This window comes from Oncorhynchus kisutch, linkage group LG23, assembly GCF_002021735.2.
Source record: "Oncorhynchus kisutch isolate 150728-3 linkage group LG23, Okis_V2, whole genome shotgun sequence".
NCBI lineage: Eukaryota > Metazoa > Chordata > Actinopteri > Salmoniformes > Salmonidae > Oncorhynchus > Oncorhynchus kisutch.
Genome location: NC_034196.2, coordinates 43,812,828 through 43,833,911, shown reverse-complemented (window position 1 = coordinate 43,833,911; position 21,084 = coordinate 43,812,828). Strand labels below are relative to the sequence as shown.

The 21,084-nt window shown below is 48.5% G+C and overlaps 1 protein-coding gene across 3 annotated transcripts in view; it reads right to left on the bottom strand.

The window, feature by feature from the left end:
* Positions 1-21,084, bottom strand: part of wdr7 (WD repeat domain 7) — a 323,738-nt gene that overhangs the window by 56,207 nt on the left and 246,447 nt on the right. For all 3 annotated transcript variants that reach the window (XM_031802280.1, XM_031802281.1, XM_031802282.1), the window contains one exon: positions 5,562-5,748. In XM_031802280.1, coding sequence (XP_031658140.1) covers positions 5,562-5,748 — 187 coding nt within the window. The remainder of the gene's footprint in view (positions 1-5,561; positions 5,749-21,084) is intronic.

The window sequence follows — 21,084 nt, the reverse complement described above, 5'->3', positions numbered from 1 at the left end:
GCTCAAATAAGCAAAGAGAAATGACAGTGCATCATTACTGTAAGACATGAAGGTCAACTCAATATGGAACATTTCAAGAACTATCTTCAAGTGCAGTCGCAAAAACCATCAAGCACTATAATGAAACTGGCTCTCATGAGGACCGCCACAGGAAAGGAAGACCCAGAGTTACCTCTGATGCAGAGGGTAAGTTCATTAGAGTTACCAGCCTCAGAAATTGCAGCCCAAATAAGAAGAGACCCCAATAAGAAGAGACTTGCTTGGGCCAAGAAACACGAGCAATGGACATTAGACCGGTGGAAATTGGTCCTTTGCTCTGGACGAGTCCAAATGTGAGACTTTTCGTTCCAACCGCCGTGTCTTTGTGAGACGCAGTGTAAGTGAACGGATGATCTCCGCAAGTGTGGTTGCCACCGTGAAGCATGGAGGAGGAGGTGTGTGATTCCCACCGTGAAGCATGGAGGAGGAGGTGTGTGGTTCCCACCGTGAAGCATGGAGGAGGAGGTGTGTGGTTCCCACCGTGAAGCATGGAGGAGGAACTGTGTGGTTGCCACCGTGAAGCATGGAGGAGGAGGTGTGTGGTTCCCACCGTGAAGCATGGAGGAGGAACTGTGTGGTTGCCACCGTGAAGCATGGAGGAGGAGGGGTGTGGTTCCCACCGTGAAGCATGGAGGAGGTGGTGTGGTTACCACCGTGAAGCATGGAGGAGGAGGTGTGGTTCCCACCGTGAAGCATGGAGGAGGAGGTGTTATGGTGCTTCGCTGGTGACAGTGATTTAATTCGTTGAGAGAACGCCAAGACGGTGCAAATCTGTCATCAAGGCAAAACTTTGAAGAAAATAAAATATAAAAAAAATACTTTGAGTTACTTCATGATTCCACATGTGTTATTTCATAGTTTTAATGTCTTCACTATTATTCTACAATGTAGACAATAGTACAAATAAATAAAAACCCTTAAATGAGGAGGTGTGTCCAAACATCTGACCGGTAGTGTGTATTATATACGTTTATATAATCAAGAAGTAATCTGGATTGTATTGAATTTGAACAACTCAATCATCATTTTGAGATATATAGCGATCTATATATATATATATATATATATATATAGTATCCAATGTGTATCCAATGTGCAAATAAAATCTGTGTCTAAATTGATAGATGTTATTTTGTGCGGTTTTTGAATTGCCGCTATGTAGGAAAGGAAAGGGGGATACCTAGTCAGTAGCATTCAACTGAAATGTGTCTTACCAACCCAAACCCCCTGAATCAGAGGTGTGTTGGGGGGGCGGCGCTCCCTTAATCCATGTCATCAGCACCAGGGGGGGCGCAGTTGTTGTTCAAGGTTAATTGCCTTTGCTCAAGGGCAGAACCGCTGAGTTTTACACCTTGCCGGCTCGGGGATTCGAACGAGAGACTTTTCAGTTACTGGCAGAATGCTCTTCACCACTCGGCTAAATGCCGTAGTAACAGTAGGAGAGGCAGGACATAGACACACACACCCCGATGTATCAGCGTGATTTATTGGTTGAAAATGAACAGACAGACAGACGGACTCAATGTCTCCGTCAGCATCAGGCCGATCCTCCTGTCAATACCTGATCAATGACTTCGTAATGTATTGGCCAAGACAGAAGCCCAGCTCCCGTACAGTACCAAGGGAGGCATTACGGTAAGAGCCCAGCCAGCCCATGTTCTATACAGAGGAGGGAGGGAGGCATAATGGTAAGAGCCCAGCCAGCCCATCTTCTATAGAGAGGAGGGAGGCGTTACGGTAAGAGCCCAGCCAGCCCATGTTCTATACAGAGGAGGGAGGGAGGCGTTACGGTAAGAGCCCAACCAGCCCATCTTCTATAGAGAGGAGGGAGGCGTTACGGTAAGAGCCCAGCCAGCCCATCTTCAATACAGAGGAGGGAGGGAGGCGTTACGGTAAGAGCCCAGCCAGCCCATCTTCAATACAGAGGAGGGAGGGAGGCATAATGGTAAGAGCCCAGCCAGCCCATCTTCTGTAGAGAGGAGGGAGGCGTTACGGTAAGACCCCCCCCCCCCCCCCCCGATACGTTTCAACACCCCCCCCCCCCCCCCCCCCCGATACGTTTCAACACCCCCCCTGATACATTTCAACACCCCCCCCTGATACGTTTCAACACCCCCCCCGATGCGTTTCAACACCCCCCCCTGATACATTTCAACACCCCCCCCCTGATACATTTCAACACCCCCCCCGATACGTTTCAACACCCCCCCCCGATACGATTCAACACCCCCCCCCGATACGTTTCAACACCCCCCCCTGATACATTTCAACACCCCCCCCTGATACGTTTCAACACCCCCCCCGATGCGTTTCAACACCCCCCCCTGATACATTTCAACACCCCCCCCTGATACATTTCAACACCCCCCCCGATACGTTTCAACACCCCCCCCCGATACGATTCAACACCCCCCCCCGATACGATTCAACACCCCCCCCGACACGTTTCAACACCCCCCCCTGATATGTTTCAACACCCCCCCCGACACGTTTCAACACCCCCCCCTGATATGTTTCAACACCCCCCCCCCCGACACGTTCAACACCCCCCCGATACGATTCAACACCCCCCCCTGATACGTTCAACCCCCCCCCCCCCGACACGATTCAATAACCCCCCGACACGATTCAATACCCCCCAACACGATTCAACACCCCCCCCCCCCCCCCCTCCCCTCCCGCCACGTTTCAACCCCCCAGATTGAGAAACTGCTTTCAGACCACATCCTATGCCTGTCTATCCCCCCACATAAAGATCACAATGCCCCTGATAAGTTAATTTGGTGTCGTAAAAATGCAGACTTGGTCTCCAATCTGTGTCTGGGGTCACAGGTCAAAAAGAGCACCATCATCATCCACTCAATGACTCAATGGTAAATCCGACCACAACTCTATCCTCCTGATTCCTGCTTACAAGCAAAAATTAAAGCAGGAAGCACCAGTGACTCGGTCTATAAAAAAGTGGTCAGATGAAGCAGATGCTGAGCTACAGGACTGTTTTGCACAGACTGGAATATGTTCTGGGATTCTTCCGATGGCATTGAGGAGTACACCACATCAGTCACTGGCTTTATCAATAAGTGCATTAAGGACGTCGTCCCCACAGTGACTGTACGTACATACCCCAACCAGAAGCCATGGATTACAGGCAACATTCGCACTGAGCTAAAGGGCAGAGCTGCCGCTTTCAAGGAGCTGGACTCTAACCTGGAACCTTAAAAGAAATCCTGCTATGCCCTTCGACGAACCATCAAAACAGGCAAAGCGTCAATACAGGGCTAAGATTGAATCTACATCGGCTCTGACGCTCGTCGGATGTGACAGGGCTTGCAAACTATTACAGACAACAAAGGGAAGCACAGCCACGAGCTGCCCAGTGACACGAGCCTACCAGACGAGCTAAATCACTTCTATGCTCGCTTCGAGGAAAGCAACACTGAGGCATGCGTGAGAGCATCAGCTGTTCCGGACGACTGTGTGATTACTCTCTCCATAGACGACGTGAGTAAGACCTTTAAGCAGGTGAACATACACAAGGCTGCGGGGCCAGACGGATTACCAGGACGTGTGCTCTGGGCATGAGCTGAACAACTGGCAGGTGTCTTCACTGACATTTTCAACATGTCTCTGATTGATTCTGTAATACCAACATGTTTCAAGCAGACCACCATAGTCCTTGTGCCCAAGAACACAAAGGCAACCTGCCTAAATGACTACAGACCCGTAGCACTCACGTCCGTAGCCATGAAGTGCTTTGAAAGGCTGGTAATGGCTCACATCAACACCATTATCCCAGAGACCCTAGACCCACTCCAATTTGCATACCGCCCCAACAGATCCACAGAAGATGTGATCTCTATTGCACTCCACACTGCCCTTTCCCACCTGGACAAAAGGAACACCTATGTGAGAATGCTGTTCATTGACTACAACTCAGCGTTCAACACCATAGTGCCATCAAAGCTCATCAATTAGTTAAGGAACCTGGGACTAAACACCTCCCTCTGCAACTGGATCCTGGACTTCCTGACAGGCCGCCCCCAGGTGGTGAGGGTAGGTAGCAACACATCTGCCACGCTGATCCACAACACTGGAGCCCCCCAGGGGTGCGTGCTCAGTCCCCTCCTGTACTCCCTGTTCACCCACGACTGCATGGTCAGGTACGACTCCAACACCATCATTAAGTTTGCAGACGACAGAACAGTGGTAGGCCTGATCAGTGACAATGACAAGACAGCCTATAGGGAGGAGGTCAGAGACCTGGCCGGATGGTGCCAGAATAACAACCTATCCCTCAACTTAACCAAGACTAAGGAGATGATTGTGGACAACAGGAAAAGGAGGACCGAGCACGTCCCCATTCTCATCGACGTGGCTGAAGTGGAGCAGGTTGAGAGCTTCAAGTTCCTTGGTGTCCACATCAACAACAAACTAGAATGATCCAAACACACCAAGACAGTCGTGAAGAGGGCACGACAAAGCCTATTCCCCATCAGGAAACTAAAAAGATTTGGCATGGGTCCCCAGATCCTCAAGAGGTTCTACAGCTGCAACATCGAGAGCATCCTGACCGGTTGCATCACTGCCTGGTACGGCAATTAATCGGCCTCCGACCGCAAGGCACTACAGAGGGCTGCCTGCCATCCAGGACTTCTACACCGGGCGGTGTCAGAGGAAGGCCCTAAAAATTGTCAAAGACCCCAGCCACAGACGGTTCTCTCTACTACCGCATACCTACCTCTCCCTCCCTCTCCCCCCCTTCATCCATGGGGTTGCCTCACCTGGTGCTCTCTCTCTCTACCTACCTCTCTCTACCTCCCTCTCCCCCTCCCTCCCTCTCCCCCCTTCATCCATGGGGTCGCCTCACCTGGTGCTCTCTCTCTCTCCCTCCCTCACCTCGCCTCGCCTGGTGCTCTCTCTCAGCCTCTCTCTTCTCCTCTCTCTACGTTAGCTAATAAACCCTGAAAAATTACTGCCATTTTGGGCTAACCGTATTAGCACACGCAACACGAAAAAAAGGCAGACATATTTATACTCAAAACAAATTTGTTAAGATAGGGTTTCATCTTAATTGCCTAATCTGATGTTGGTAGTATTTTTCATTGGTTGTCTCGCTGCCGGGGGTAACCTTGTTTGCGGGGCTGTGAGGGGTAGGTTAGGGGTTGTGTGCGTGTGTGTGTGTGTGTGTGTGTGTGGGGGGGGTTAGGCAATCAGACAGGTCTACTCTCTGCCTGTCATCCAACAAGGCAGACATCATTACATCATATTAAAGCTGCCCAATCACATTACAGCCGTGGTTTCATCATTCAGTGTGTCAGACGCTGTGCAGGCAGGCAGCCCGTCCTGCTGTGTGGTGTCTGTCTGGCAGACATCTTGGAAGGGAGAGAGGACGGAGAAAAGCAGGCACCAGGGTGGACCAGGGTGTGGACCAGGGTGTGGACCAGGGTGGACACTTGTGTGTGTCTCTGTGTGTGTCTGTGTGTGTGTGTGTGTGTGTGCGCGTGTGTGCACTCTCCACTCACTTGGCCAGCTGTTTCTCTGCGTCAGCACACAGCTCCAGTAGTCCCATGAGAACAGCGGACACGTCCATATAAGGCTCCCACACGGTGAAGCCTCGACCAATCAGGTCTATGGCTGTACGGCGGATGGTGCTGTGGGGGGGCATCTTGGGGCTGGGGGGTTGCAGGAGGAGGAACGTCAGGGCCTTACCTGGAGGAGTCGAAAACAACAACAGTCAACATCAATAACAATAAACAGTCAACAACAATAACAAAGACAACTAAGAACAAACATATGTTGTTGTCTGTACATTACAGTGGTTAACTAATATACTCCTCTTGGTGTGTGTTTTCATTGTGTTGTTGTCAAGGGCAACAGCTGTCAGAATCTGTCAACAGACTGAGGGTGTTGGAGTTTAATCGTAGGGCTTGACAGGTGAATTGGTGATGGTGGTGTGTGTGTGTGTGTGTGTGTGTGTTTGATCAGCAAGTGGTTTCTCTGTTGGTGGTGTGTGTGTGTGTGTGTTCAGTACAACATATTGATCAAAGTGTCTCCTACTGTCCAAAAGCCTTGTTTCTCCTCTGAGATGGTGTAAAGGCCAGCGTACCCCAGGTCTGTCTGACCAACATAATGTGAGAGGAGACAGACATATTATAACTAGTGTTGTGAGAGGAGACAGTCAGGGAGACAGTCATATTATAACTAGTGTTGTGAGGGGAGGCAGTCATATTATAACTAGTGTTGTGAGAGGAGACAGTCAGGGAGACAGTCATATTATAACTAGTGTTGTGAGGGGAGACAGTCAGGGAGACAGTCATATTATAACTAGTGTTGTGAGAGGAGACAGTCAGGGAGACAGTCATATTATAACTAGTGTTGTGAGGGGAGACAGTCAGGGAGACAGTCATATTATAACTAGTGTTGTGAGAGGAGAGAGTCATATTATAACTAGTGTTGTGAGAGGAGACAGTCAGTGAGACAGTCATATTATAACTAGTGTTGTGAGAGGAGACAGTCATATTATAACTAGTGTTGTGAGAGGAGACAGTCAGGGAGACAGTCATATTATAACTTTTGTTGTGAGAGGAGACAGTCAAGGAGACAGTCATATTATAACTAGTGTTGTGAGAGGAGACAGCCATATTATAACTAGTGTTGTGAGAGGAGACAGACATATTATAACTAGTGTTGTGAGGGGAGACAGTCAGGGAGACAGTCATATTATAACTAGTGTTGTGAGAGGAGACAGTCATATTATAACTAGTGTTGTGAGAGGAGACAGTCAGGGAGACAGTCATATTATAACTAGTGTTGTGAGAGGAGACAGCCATATTATAACTAGTGTTGTGAGAGGAGACAGACATATTATAACTAGTGTTGTGAGGGGAGACAGTCAGGGAGACAGTCATATTATAACTAGTGTTGTGATAGGAGACAGTCATATTATAACTAGTGTTGTGAGAGGAGACAGTCATATTATAACTAGTGTTGTGAGAGGAGACAGTCATATTATAACTAGTGTTGTGAGAGGAGACAGTCAGGGAGACAGTCATATTATAACTAGTGTTGTGAGAGGAGACAGTCATATTATAACTAGTGTTGTGAGGGGAGACAGTCAGGGAGACAGTCATATTATAACTAGTGTTGTGATAGGAGACAGTCATATTATAACTAGTGTTGTGAGAGGAGACAGTCATATTATAACTAGTGTTGTGAGGAGACAGTCAGGGAGACAGTCATATTATAACTAGTGTTGTGATAGGAGACAGTCATATTATAACTAGTGTTGTGAGAGGAGACAGCCATATTATAACTAGTGTTGTGAGAGGAGACAGTCATATTATAACTAGTGTTGTGAGAGGAGACAGTCATATTATAACTAGTGTTGTGAGAGGAGACAGTCATATTATAACTTTTGTTGTGAGAGGAGACAGTCAAGGAGACAGTCATATTATAACTAGTGTTGTGAGAGGAGACAGCCATATTATAACTAGTGTTGTGAGAGGAGACAGTCATATTATAACTAGTGTTGTGAGAGGAGACAGTCATATTATAACTAGTGTTGTGAGAGGAGACAGTCATATTATAACTTTTGTTGTGAGAGGAGACAGTCAGGGAGACAGTCATATTATAACTAGTGTTGTGAGAGGAGACAGTCATATTATAACTAGTGTTGTGAGAGGAGACAGTCATATTATAACTAGTGTTGTGAGAGGAGACAGTCATATTATAACTAGTGTTGTGAGAGGAGACAGTCAGGGAGACAGTCATATTATAACTATGTCATATCACATCCTATCTGACTGTAAACTGCAGTGTCTCTCTACCAGAAATACTGACAGCGTCATTTAATTGGCAACAATGGCGACAGACTGGACAGTAGAGCTGAGTATTGACAGGGACTGGAGGAGGACTGACCCATTGACCACTAGTACGTACGTACGTACACACACACACACACACCTCAGCAGCATCAGCACACTGAGGTACAGAGGGAGGAGAGCGGGAGGGACTGTCTCCTCCACAGAGGTCAACTCAAACATGACCTGGCATTTGAGAGAGAGAGAGAACCACTGCAGGGCCAGATTGACCATTAAGAGACCAGCAGCTAGCACCCCCCCCCTGATTGGTTAAACGCCGTATGGAATGTGAATAGATAGATCTGATTGGAAGGTCTTGGCAGAGACAGATGAAGAGAGCAGGTTTATAATGTTATTATAGTGCTATATTAATATATTATCTGATGATAATAATAGGCCCTTGAATGACTGGCTGGCAGGCTGTCTTGTTTGCATGAATCGTGACGTGTAGATCGTTATCCATTGAACACGAGTCTCATGACTCTGAATTCATTTCCTTTTCAGTGTGTTCACGTTTTCTTAGTCTGTCTGTCTGGCTGGGTGGGTGTCTGTAAGTCTCTGTCAGATGTACTATGAACAGATTGCTCTAGGAGTGGTGGAACACCTCCAAGGATAGAGAGATAGCTAGCAAAGAGGATGCTACGACGAACGACGGAGGGAGGGCTGGAAGAACGACGGAGGGAGGGAGGGAGGGAGGGCTGGAAGAACGACGGAGGGAGGGAGGGAGGGCTGGAAGAACGACGGAGGGAGGGAGGGCTGGAAGAACGACGGAGGGAGGGAGGGAGGGCTGGAAGAACGACGGAGGGAGGGAGGGAGGGCTGGAAGAACGACGGAGGGAGGGAGGGAGGGCTGGAAGAACGACTGAGGGAGGGAGGGAGGGCTGGAAGAACGACTGAGGGAGGGAGGGAGGGCTGGAAGAACGACGGAGGGAGGGAGGGAGGGCTGGAAGAACGACTGAGGGAGGGAGGGAGGGCTGGAAGAACGACGGAGGGAGGGAGGGCTGGAAGAACGACGGAGGGAGGGAGGGAGGGCTGGAAGAACGACTGAGGGAGGGAGGGAGGGCTGGAAGAACGACGGAGGGAGGGAGGGAGGGAGGGCTGGAAGAACGACGGAGGGAGGGAGGGAGGGAGGGCTGGAAGAACGACGGAGGGAGGGAGGGAGGGAGGGAGGGCTGGAAGAACGACGGAGGGAGGGAGGGAGGGCTGGAAGAACGACGGAGGGAGGGAGGGAGGGCTGGAAGAACGACGGAGGGAGGGAGGGAGGGAGGGAGGGCTGGAAGAACGACGGGAGGGAGGGAGGGAGGGAGGGCTGGAAGAACGACGGAGGGAGGGAGGGAGGGAGGGCTGGAAGAACGACGGAGGGAGGGAGGGAGGGAGGGCTGGAAGAACGACGGAGGGAGGGAGGGAGGGAGGGCTGGAAGAACGACGGAGGGAGGGAGGAGGGCTGGAAGAACGACGGAGGGAGGGAGGGAGGGCTGGAAGAACGACGGAGGGAGGGAGGGCTGGAAGAACGACGGAGGGAGGGAGGGAGGGAGGGAGGGAGAGGGCTGGAAGAAAGACGGAGGGAGGGAGGGCTGGAAGAACGACGGAGGGAGGGAGGGAGGGCTGGAAGAACGACGGAGGGAGGGCTGGAAGAACGACGGAGGGAGGGCTGGAAGAACGACGGAGGGAGGGAGGGCTGGAAGAACGACGGAGGGAGGGAGGGCTGGAAGAACGACGGAGGGAGCGAGGGCTGGAAGAACGACGGAGGGAGGGAGCGAGGGCTGGAAGAACGACGGAGGGAGGGAGCGAGGGCTGGAAGAACGACGGAGGGAGGGAGCGAGGGCTGGAAGAACGACGGAGGGAGGGAGGGAGGGCTGGAAGAACGACGGAGGGAGGGAGGGAGGGCTGGAAGAACGACGGAGGGAGGGAGGGAGGGCTGGAAGAAGGAAGACCAGGACAGACTGCTGCTACGGACACACACTCTCTCCCACACTATGGCTAGTGGTCAGTCTAAGAGGGGGAGGAAGCGGAGAGGAGGGGGGGAGAGGAGGGGGGGAAGAGGAGGGGGGAAGAGGAGGGAGGGAGAGGAGGGAGGGAGACGAGGGGCGGGGAGGGGAGGAAGGGAGAGGAGGGGGGGGAAGAGGAGGGGGGAAGAGGAGGGGAGGGAGAGGAGGGAGGGAGGGAGAGGAGGGAGGGAGAGGAGGGAGGGAGAGGAGGGGAGGAAGGGAGAGGAGGGGGGGAGAGGAGGGGGGGAAGAGGAGGGGGGGAAAGAGGGGGGAGAGGAGGGGGGAAGAGGGGGGAGAGGGAGGGGGGGAAGAGGAGGGGGGAAGAGGAGGGAGGGAGAGGAGGGAGGGAGGGGTAGGGAGGGAGGGGAGGGAGGGAGAGGAGGAAGGGAGAGGAGGGGAGGAAGGGAGAGGAGGGGGGAGAGGAGGGAGGGGGATGACAACTGCTAGTCACTCGGTCTAGGATGGACAATGGCCTTGGTGTGAAGAGAAATGCAGCACTACACAAATATAGGCTATAACATAACGACGTAGCCTACATATGGAATTATATAGATGCAATGCATATATAGGAACAATGGCTACAGGACACTGTCTGTCTATCTGTTGGCTAGGATGGAAGGTGTGTGTTGGCTAGGAAGGAAGGTGTGTCTGTTGGCTAGGATGGAAGGGGTGTCTGTTGGCTAGGATGGAAGGTGTGTCTGTTGGCTAGGATGGAAGGTGTGTCTGTTGGCTAGGATGGAAGGTGTGTCTGTTGGCTAGGATGGAAGGTGTGTGTCTGTTGGCTAGGATGGAAGGTGTGTCTGTAGGCTAGGATGGAAGGTGTGTATTGGCTAGGATGGAAGGTGTGTCTGTTGGCTAGGATGGAAGGTGTGTGTCGGCTAGGATGGAAGGTGTGTCTGTTGGCTAGGATGGAAGGTGTGTGTCGGCTAGGATGGAAGGTGTGTCTGTTGGCTAGGATGGAAGGTGTGTCTGTTGGCTAGGATGGAAGGTGTGTCTGTTGGCTAGGATGGAAGGTGTGTGTCGGCTAGGATGGAAGGTGTGTGTCGGCTAGGATGGAAGGTGTGTGTCGGCTAGGATGGAAGGTGTGTGTCGGCTAGGATGGAAGGTGTGTGTCGGCTAGGATGGAAGGTGTGTGTCGGCTAGGATGGAAGGTGTGTGTCGGCTAGGATGGAGGTGTGTGTCGGCTAGGATGGAAGGTGTGTGTCGGCTAGGATGGAAGGTGTGTGTCGGCTAGGATGGAAGGTGTGTGTCGGCTAGGATGGAAGGTTGTGTATCGCCTAGGATGGAAGGTGTGTATTGGCTAGGATGGAAGGTGTGTATTGGCTAGGATGGAAGGTGTGTATTGGCTAGGATGGAAGGTGTGTGTCGGCTAGGATGGAAGGTGTGTATCGGCTAGGATGGAAGGTGTGTATTGGCTAGGATGGAAGGTGTGTATTGGCTAGGATGGAAGGTGTGTATTGGATAGGGTGGAAGATGTGTATTGGATAGGATGGAAGGTGTGTATTGGCTAGGATGGAAGGTGTGTGTTGGCTAGGATGGAAGGTGTGTGTTGGCTAGGATGGAAGGTGTGTGTTGGCTAGGATGGAAGGTGTGTGTTGGCTAGGATGGAAGGTGTGTGTTGGCTAGGATGGAAGGTGTGTGTTGGCTAGGATGGAGAATGGAAGACAAAGGATGAACAGTGAAATACACTATAACATAACGTATCCTAGACATATGGAATTATAAACTGGGTGCTTCGGGATGCTGGCCTTCTAGGCAGAAGTTCCTCTGTCCAGTGTCTGTGTTCTTTTGCCCGTCTTAATCTTTTATTTTTTATTGGCCAGTCTGAGATGTCTTTTTCTTTGCAACTCTGCCTAGAAGGCCTGTATCTCGGAGTCGCCTCTTCACTGTTGACATTGAGACTGGTGTTTTGCGGGTACTATTGAATGAAGCTGCCAGTTGACAACTTGTGAGGCGTCTGTTTCTCAAACTAGACACTCTACTGTACTTGTCCTCTTGCTCAGTTGTGCCTCCCACTCCTCTTTCTATTCTGGTTTGAGCCGGTTTGTACGAGATTATAAGATTCTTGGCAATTTCTTGCATGGAATAAATATCCTTCATGTCTCAGAACAAGAATAGACTGACGAGTTTCAGAAGAAAGGTCTTTGTTTCTGGCCATTTTGAGCCTGTAATTTAACCCACAAATGCTGATGCTCCAGATACTCAACTAGTCTAAAGAAGGCCAGTTTTATTTCTTCTTTAATCAGAAACAACAGTGCTAACATAATTGCAAAATGGTTTTCTAATGGTTTTCGAATGATCAACTAGCCTTTTAAAGTGATAAACTTAGATTAGCTAAGACAACGTGCCATTGGAACACAGGAGTGATGGTTGCTGATAATGGGTCTCTGTACGCCTATGTTGATATTCCATTTTAAAAAATCAGACGTTTCCAGCTAGTAATTTACAACATGAACAATGTCTACACTGCATTTCTGATCAATTTCATGTTATTTTAATGGACAAAAGAAATGAGCTTTTCTTTGAAAAAGGTCATTTCTTTTTCCGGCCCGTCCGTCTCCCTCCCCGTCCCTGTCCGTCTCCGTCCCTGTCCGTCTCCGTGCCTGTCCGTCTCCGTCCCCGTCCCTGTCAGTCCGTCCCCGTCCGTCTCCGTCCCTGTCCGTGCCTGTCCGTCTCCGTCTCCGTCCCTATCCGTCTCCGTCTCCGTCCCTATCGGTCTCCGTCCCTATCGGTCTCCGTCCCTATCGGTCTCCATCCCTGTCCGTCTTTCGACTAGGAACCCTCACGCCAAAGAACACATAGACAGTAGAATAGCTTGTAATAAAATGGGCACCATTATCAAAACCACAAGGATGCTGTGATTCAGCTGCATTCGGGAAGGTAAGTGCTGTTATCACTCCCTGTAAGCACTATGCTCCAGTCAAATGTTGTGATATTGCAGCGTGGCTATTTGCCCAGCCAGTCTCTCAGTCACATAGACACAGACACACCAAACCCCCCTCACTGAGATGATTGGTGCTAGTCGAAGGGAGACGTCCCGTTGTGAATGTAATGACAGGTTCCTAACAGCGCTCTCTCTCCTTCTCTCAATTCAATTTAAGGCTTTTTTAAGTAGATAATAAAGAAAAGTGAGAGAAAAAATGAATAAAAACATTACACTCACATTTTAAAAGACATTTCAAATGTCATATTATGTGAAAATAGTTGAAGTACAAAAAGGGAAAACAAAACAAATATGTACATATTCTTTATGCCTTTACACTTGTGTGTATATGGTAGTAGTTGTGGAATTGTTAGGTTAGATTACTCGTTGGTTATTACTGCATTGTTGGAACTAGAAGCACAAGCATTTCGTTACACTCGCATTAACATCTGCTAACCATGTGTATGTGACAAATAACATTTGATTTGATTTATTTACAATGGTGTTTGTTCTTCACTGGTTGCCCTTTTCTCGTGGCAACAGGTCACACATCTTGCTGCTGTGATGGCACACTGTGGTATTTCACCCAGTAGATATGGGAGTTTATCAAAATTGGATTTGTTTTCGAATTCTTTGTGGATCTGTGTAATCTGAGGGAAATATGTGTCTCTAATATGGTCATACATTGGGCAGGAGGTTAGGAAGTGCAGCTCAGTTTCCACCTCATTTTGTGGGCAGTGAGCACATAGCCTGTCTTCTCTTGAGAGCCATGTCTGCCTACGGCGGCCTTTCTCAATAGCAAGGCTATGCTCACTGAGTCTGTACATAGTCAAAGCTTTCCTTAAGTTTGGGTCAGTCACAGTGGTCAGGTATTCTGCCACTGTGTACTCTCTGTGTAGGGCCAAATAGTATTCTAGTCAGCTCAGTTTTTTTGTTAATTCTTTCCAGTGTGTTAAGTAGTTATCTTTTTGTTTTCTCATGATTTGATTGGGTCTAATTGTGTTGCTGTCCTGGGGCTCTGTGGAGGTCTGTTTGTGTTTGTGAACAGAGCCCCAGGACCAGCTTGCTTAGGGGACTCTTCTCCAGGTTCATCTCTCTGTAGGTGATGGCTTTGTTATGGAAGGTTTGGGAATCGCTTCTTTTTTAGGTGGTTATAGAATTGAACAGCTCTTTTCATTTTGTGAAGTCTTGGTTGGTGAGCGGACCCCAGACCTCACAACCATAAAGGGCAATGGGCTCTATAACTTTTTCAAGTATTTTTAGCCACATCCTAATTGGTATGTATGTTATGTTTCTTTTGATGGCATAGAATGCCCTTCTTGCCTTGTCTCTCAGATCGTTCACAGCTTTGTGGAAGTTACCTGTGGCGCTGATGTTTAGGCCAAGGTATGTATAGTTTTTTGTGTGCTCTAGGGCAACAGTGTCTAGGTGTAATTTGTATTTGTGGTCCTGGCGACTGGACCTTTTTTGGAACACCATTAATTTTGTCTTACTGAGATTTACTGTCAGGGCCCAGGTCTGACAGAATCTGTGCAGAAGATCTAGGTGCTGCTGTAGACCCTCCTTGGTTGGGGACAGAAGCACCAGATCATAAGCAAACAGCAGACATTTAACTTCAGATTCTAGTAGGGTGAGGCCGGGTGCTGCAGACTGTTCTAGTGCCCTCGCTAAATTTGTTGATATACAGTATATCACAAAAGTGAGTACACCCCTCACATTTTTGTAAATATTTGAGTATATCTTTCCATGTGACAACACTGAAGAAATGACACTTTGCTACAATGTAAAGTAGTGAGTGTACAGCTTGTATAACTGTGTACATTTGCTGTCCCCTCAAAATAACTCGACACACAGCCATTAATGTCTAAACCACTGGCAACAAAAGTGAGTACACACCTAGTGAAAAGGTCCAAATTGGGCCCAATTAGCCATTTTCCCTCCCCGGTGTCATGTGACTCGTTAGTGTTACAAGACCCAAATTGAGTCAAAAGATTTTATGAAATCAACAAAGCATGAGAAGACTGACTTTGTTTTGGTTTGTTTGTTTGTCATTTAGGGTGTGCAGGGTGAATACGTGGTCTGTCGTACGGTAATTTAGTAAAAAGCCCATTTGACATTTGCTCAGTACATTGTTGTCAATAAGGAAATGTACGAATCTGCTGTTAATGATAATGCAGAGGATTTCCCCAAGGTTACTGTTGACGCATGGGGTCAAATTAGTCTCCACGTTTGTGGATTGGGGTGATCAGTCCTTGGTTCCAAATATTGGGGAAGATGCCAGAGCTAAGGATGATGTTAAAGAGTTTTAGTATAGCCAATTGGAATTTGTTGTCTGTATATTTGATAATTTCATTAATGATACCATCAACACCACAGGTCTTTTTGAGTTGGAGGGTTTGTATTTTGTCCTGTAACTCTTTCAATGGTAATTTGAGAATCCAGTGGGTTCCACTCCTTGCTGTCCCCAGTCCACCTGGCCATGCTGCTGCTCCAGTTTCAACTTCCACCTGACTGTGCTGCTGCTCTAGTTTCAACTGTTCTGCCTTATTATTATTCGACCATGCTGGTCATTTATGAACATTTGAACATCTTGGCCATGTTCTGTTATAATCTCCACCCGGCACAGCCAGAAGAGGACTGGCCACCCCACATAGCCTGGTTCCTCTCTAGGTTTCTTCCTAGGTATTGGCCTTTCTAGGGAGTTTTTCCTAGCCACCGTGCTTCTACACCTGCATTGCTTGCTGTTTGGGGTTTTAGGCTGGGTTTCTGTACAGCACTTTGAGATATCAGCTGATGTACGAAGGGCTATATAAATAAATTTGATTTGATTTGATTTGATTTGGGTTCTGGTTCTTTAATAGTTGATTCTAAGATTTGATCATGTTTTTCATGTGTTTGTTTGTGCTGTTTGTTCTTTTGTTCTCTAGGGTACGTGGGACGCTAGCGTCCCATCTGACCAACATCCAGTGAGATTGCAGAGCGTCAAATTCAAATACAGAAATGCTCATTATAAAAATTCAGAAAACAAAACATATTTTACATAGGTTTAAAGATTAACTTCTTGTTAAACCAACCACGGCGTCAGATTTATAAAATGCTTTTCGGCGAAAGCATACCTAGCCCAGAACATAGCCCAGCTGATAAATTATTACAAATAGTAACCAGCCAAGCAGAAGCGTTACAAAACTCAGAAATAGAGATAAAATTAATCCCTTACCTTTGATGATCTTCATATGGTGGCACTCAGAAGACATTCATTTACTTTATAAAATGTTCCTTTTGTTTGATAGTCTCTTTATATCCAAAAACCTCTGTTTTGTTTGCGCGTTTTCTTCAGTAATCCACAGGCTCAAACGCAGTCAAAACAGGCAGACAAAAAAAATCCAAATTGTATCCGTAAAGTTCATAGAAACATGTCAAACGATGTTTCTATTCAATCCTCAGGTTGTTTTTAGCCTAAATTATCTATAATATTTCAACCGGACAATAACGTTGTCAATATAAAAGGTAAACAAGAAAGGCACTCTCTGGTCGCGAGCATGAAAAAGCCGTGACAGGCCAGGTTCCACTCATTCAGACTGGTCTTACTCCCTCATTTATAAGAATACAAGCCTGAAACTATTTCTAAAGACTGTTGACATCTAGTGGAAGGCATAGGAACTGCAATTTGAGTCCTACGTCAATGGATACTGTAATGGCATTGAATAGAAAACTACAAAACCCGAAAATATATAATTATATTTCCTGAATGGATTTTTCTCAGGTTTTCGAGGGCCAAATCAGTTCTGTTATACTGACAGACACTATTTTAACAGTTTTGGAAACTTGAGTGTTTTCTATCCAAATTGATCAGTTATATGCATATCATATCTTCTGGGCCCGAGTAGCAGGTGGTTTAATTTGGGCATGCTTTTCATCCAAAATTCCAAATGCTGCCCCCTAACCTAGAGAGGTTAAAGGGACATAAATATTGGAGAAGTGGTTTACCCATACATCTCCATTTTGGATAGATAACGGTTGTTGGTTTGTTTAGTTTTTTCCAATTTTCCCAGAAGACGTTAGATTCTATGGATTCTTCATTTACATTGAGCTGATTTCTGACGTGCTGTTCCTTCTTTTTCCGTAGTGTATTTCTGTATTGTTTTAGTTATTCACCATAGTGAAGGTACATGTTTTCTGGGTCTCTATGTTTTAGGATGGATAGGTTTCTCAATATATATTTCTTAGGTTTTTGCATTTTTCATCAAACCATTTGTCATTGTTGTTAATTTTCTTCAGTTTTCTGCTTGACATTTTTAGAATTGACAGGGAAGCGGAGAGGTCAAATATACTCTTTAGGTTTTCTACTGCCAAGTTTACACCTTCACTATTACAGTGGAACGTTTTGTCCAGGAAGTTGTCTAAAAGGGATTGAATTTGTTGTTGCCTAATAGTTTTTTGGTAGGTTTCCACACTAGTTTCCTTTCATCTATAACATTTCATAATATTAATCAGTTATTTCGGCTTTGATGCCTCTTGATTGACTATTGCTCTGTTCAGGTAGACTGATCTGATAGGGGTGTCAGTGGTCTCTCAACACAACACACACTCTATATCTCCCCCCGGTCTCTATATATTCTCCCTCCCTGTCTTATATATATATATAAAGACAGGGAGGGAGTAGTTTGGAGTTTGGAAATTGCTACCAAGGATGAATTTTTTTCTGAGGTCTTGGCTGATTTCATTTGATTTTCCCATGATGTCAAGAAAATAGGTACTGAGCTTGAAGGTAGGCCTTGAAATACATCCACAGGTACACCTCCAATTGACTCAAATGATGTCTATTAGCCTATCAGAAGATTCTAAAGCCATGACATCATTTTCTGGAATTTTCCAAGCTGTTTAAAGGCACAGTCAACTTAGTGTATGTAAACTTCTGACCCACTGGAATTGTGATACAGTGAATTCTAAGTGAAATAATCTGTAAACAATTGTTGGAAAAATGACTTGTGTCATGCACCAAGTAGATGTCCTAAACCGACTTGACAAAAGTATAGTTTGTTAACAAGAAAATGGTGGAAAATGGTGGAGTGGTTGAAAAACAAGTTTTAATGACTTCAACCTAAGTGTATGTAAACTTCAGACTGTATATAGAGGATAGATGGGGGATCTGTAGAGGATAGGGGGGGATCTGTAGAGGATAGGGGGGGATCTGTAGAGGATAGGGGGGATCTGTAGAGGATAGGGGGGATCTGTAGAGGATAGGGGGGATCTGTAGAGGATAGGGGGGATCTGTAGAGGATAGGGGGGGATCTGTAGAGGATAGGATCTGTAGAGGATAGGGGGGATCTGTAGAGGATAGGGGGGATCTGTAGAGGATAGAGGGGGGATAGGGGGGGATCTGTAGAGGATAGGGGGACCTGTAGAGGATAGGGGGGATAGGGGGGATCTGTAGAGGATAGGGGGGGATCTGTAGAGGATAGGGGGGATCTGTAGAGGATAGGGGGGATCTGTAGAGGATAGGGGGGATCTGTAGAGGAAAGGGGGGATCTGTAGAGGATAGGGGGGATCTGTAGAGGATAGGGGGGATCTGTAGAGGATAGGGGGATCTGTAGAGGGTAGGGGGGATCTGTAGAGGGTAGGGGGGATCTGTAGAGGGTAGGGGGGATCTGTAGAGGATAGGGGGGATCTGTAGAGGATAGGGGGGGATCTGTAGAGGATAGGGGGGGATCTGTAGAGGATAGGGGGGATCTGTAGAGGATAGGGGGGATCTGTAGAGGATAGGGGGGATCTGTAGAGGATAGGGGGGGATCTGTAGAGGATAGGGGGGATCTGTAGAGGATAGGGGGGGATCTGTAGAGGATAGGGGGGATCTGTAGAGGATAGGGGGGATCTGTAGAGGATAGGGGGGATCTGTAGAGGATAGGGGGGATCTGTAGAGGATAGGGGGGATCTGTAGAGGATAGGGGGGATCTGTAGAGGATAGGGGGGATCTGTAGAGGATAGGGGGGATCTGTAGAGGATAGGGGGGGATCTGTAGAGGATAGGGGGGATCTGTAGAGGATAGGGGGGGATCTGTAGAGGATAGGGGGGGATCTGTAGAGGATAGGGGGGGGATCTGTAGAGGATAGGGGGAATCTGTAGAGGATAGGGGGGATCTGTAGAGGATAGGGGGATCTGTAGAGGATAGGGGGGATCTGTAGAGGATAGGGGGGTATCTGTAGAGGATGGGGGGGATCTGTAGAGGAAAAGGGGGGCTCTGTAGAGGAAAAGGGGGGCTCTGTAGAGGAAAAGGGGGGCTCTGTAGAGGAAAGGGGGGCTCTGTAGAGGAAAGGGGGGCTCTGTAGAGGAAAGGGGGGCTCTGTAGAGGAAAGGGGGGGCTCTGTAGAGGAAAGGGGGGATCTGTAGAGGAAATGGGGGATCTGTAGAGGAAATGGGGGATCTGTAGAGGAAATGGGGGATCTGCAGAGGAAAGGGGGGGATCTGTAGAGGAAAGGGGGGGATCTGTAGAGGAAAGGGGGGATCTGTAGAGGAAAGGGGGGGATCTGTAGAGGATAGGGGGGATCTGTAGAGGATAGGGGGGATCTGTAGAGGATAGGGGGGGATCTGTAGATGATAGGGGGGGATCTGTAGAGGATAGGGGGGGATCTGTAGAGGATAGGGGGGATCTGTAGAGGATAGGGGGGATCTGTAGAGGATAGGGGGGATCTGTAGAGGATAGGGGGGATCTGTAGAGGATAGGGGGGATCTGTAGAGGATAGGGGGGGATCTGTAGAGGATAGGGGGGGATCTGTAGAGGATAGGGGGGGATCTGTAGAGGATAGGGGGGATCTGTAGAGGATAGGGGGGGATCTGTAGAGGATAGGGGGGATCTGTAGAGGATAGGGGGGATCTGTAGAGGATAGGGGGGATCTGTAGAGGATAGGGGGGGATCTGTAGAGGAAAGGGGGGGATCTGTAGAGGAAAGGGGGGGAATCTGTAGAGGAAAGGGGGGGGATCTGTAGAGGATGGGGGGGGATCTGTAGAGGAAAAGCGGGGGCTCTGTAGAGGAAAAGGGGGGCTCTGTAGAGGAAAGGGGGGCTCTGTAGAGGAAAGGGGGGCTCTGTAGAGGAAAGGGGGGCTCTGTAGAGGAAAGGGGGGCTCTGTAGAGGAAAGGGGGGATCTGTAGAGGGTAGGGGGGATCTGTAGAGGATAGGGGGGGATCTGTAGAGGATAGGGGGGATCTGTACAGGATAGGGGGGATCTGTAGAGGATAGGGGGGATCTGTAGAGGATAGGGGGGGATCTGTAGAGGATGGGGGGATCTGTAGAGGAAAAGCGGGGCTCTGTAGAGGAAAAGGGGGGCTCTGTAGAGGAAAGGGGGGCTCTGTAGAGGAAAGGGGGGCTCTGTAGAGGAAAGGGGGGCTCTGTAGAGGAAATGGGGGATCTGTAGAGGATAGGGGGGGATCTGTAGAGGATAGGGGGGGATCTGTAGAGGATAGGGGGGGATCTGTAGAGGATAGGGGGGGGATCTGTAGAGGAAAGGGGGGGATCTGTAGAGGAAAGGGGGGGAATCTGTAGAGGAAAGGGGGGGATCTGTAGAGGATGGGGGGGATCTGTAGAGGAAAAGCGGGGCTCTGTAGAGGAAAAGGGGGGCTCTGTAGAGGAAAGGGGGGCTCTGTAGAGGAAAGGGGGGCTCTGTAGAGGAAAGGGGGGCTCTGTAGAGGAAAGGGGGGCTCTGTAGAGGAAAGGGGGGCTCTGTAGAGGAAAGGGGGGATCTGTAGAGGGTAGGGGGGATCTGTAGAGGATAGGGGGGGATCTGTAGAGGATAGGGGGGATCTGTAGAGGATAGGGGGGATCTGTAGAGGATAGGGGGGATCTGTAGAGGATAGGGGGGATCTGTAGAGGATAGGGGGGGATCTGTAGAGGATGGGGGGATCTGTAGAGGAAAAGCGGGGCTCTGTAGAGGAAAAGGGGGGCTCTGTAGAGGAAAGGGGGGCTCTGTAGAGGAAAGGGGGGCTCTGTAGAGGAAAGGGGGGCTCTGTAGAGGAAAGGGGGGCTCTGTAGAGGAAATGGGGGATCTGTAGAGGAATTGTTTAAAAAAAAATTATTTTTATTTTTCACCTTTATTTAACCAGGTAGGCTAGTTAAGAACAAGTTCTCATTTGCAACTGCGACCTGGCCAAGATAAAGCATAGCAGTGTGAGCATACAACAAAGAGTTACACATGGAGTAAACAATTAACAAGTCAATAACACAGTAGAAAACGAAGGGGGGGTCTATATACAATGTGTGCAAAAGGCATGAGGAGGTAGGCAA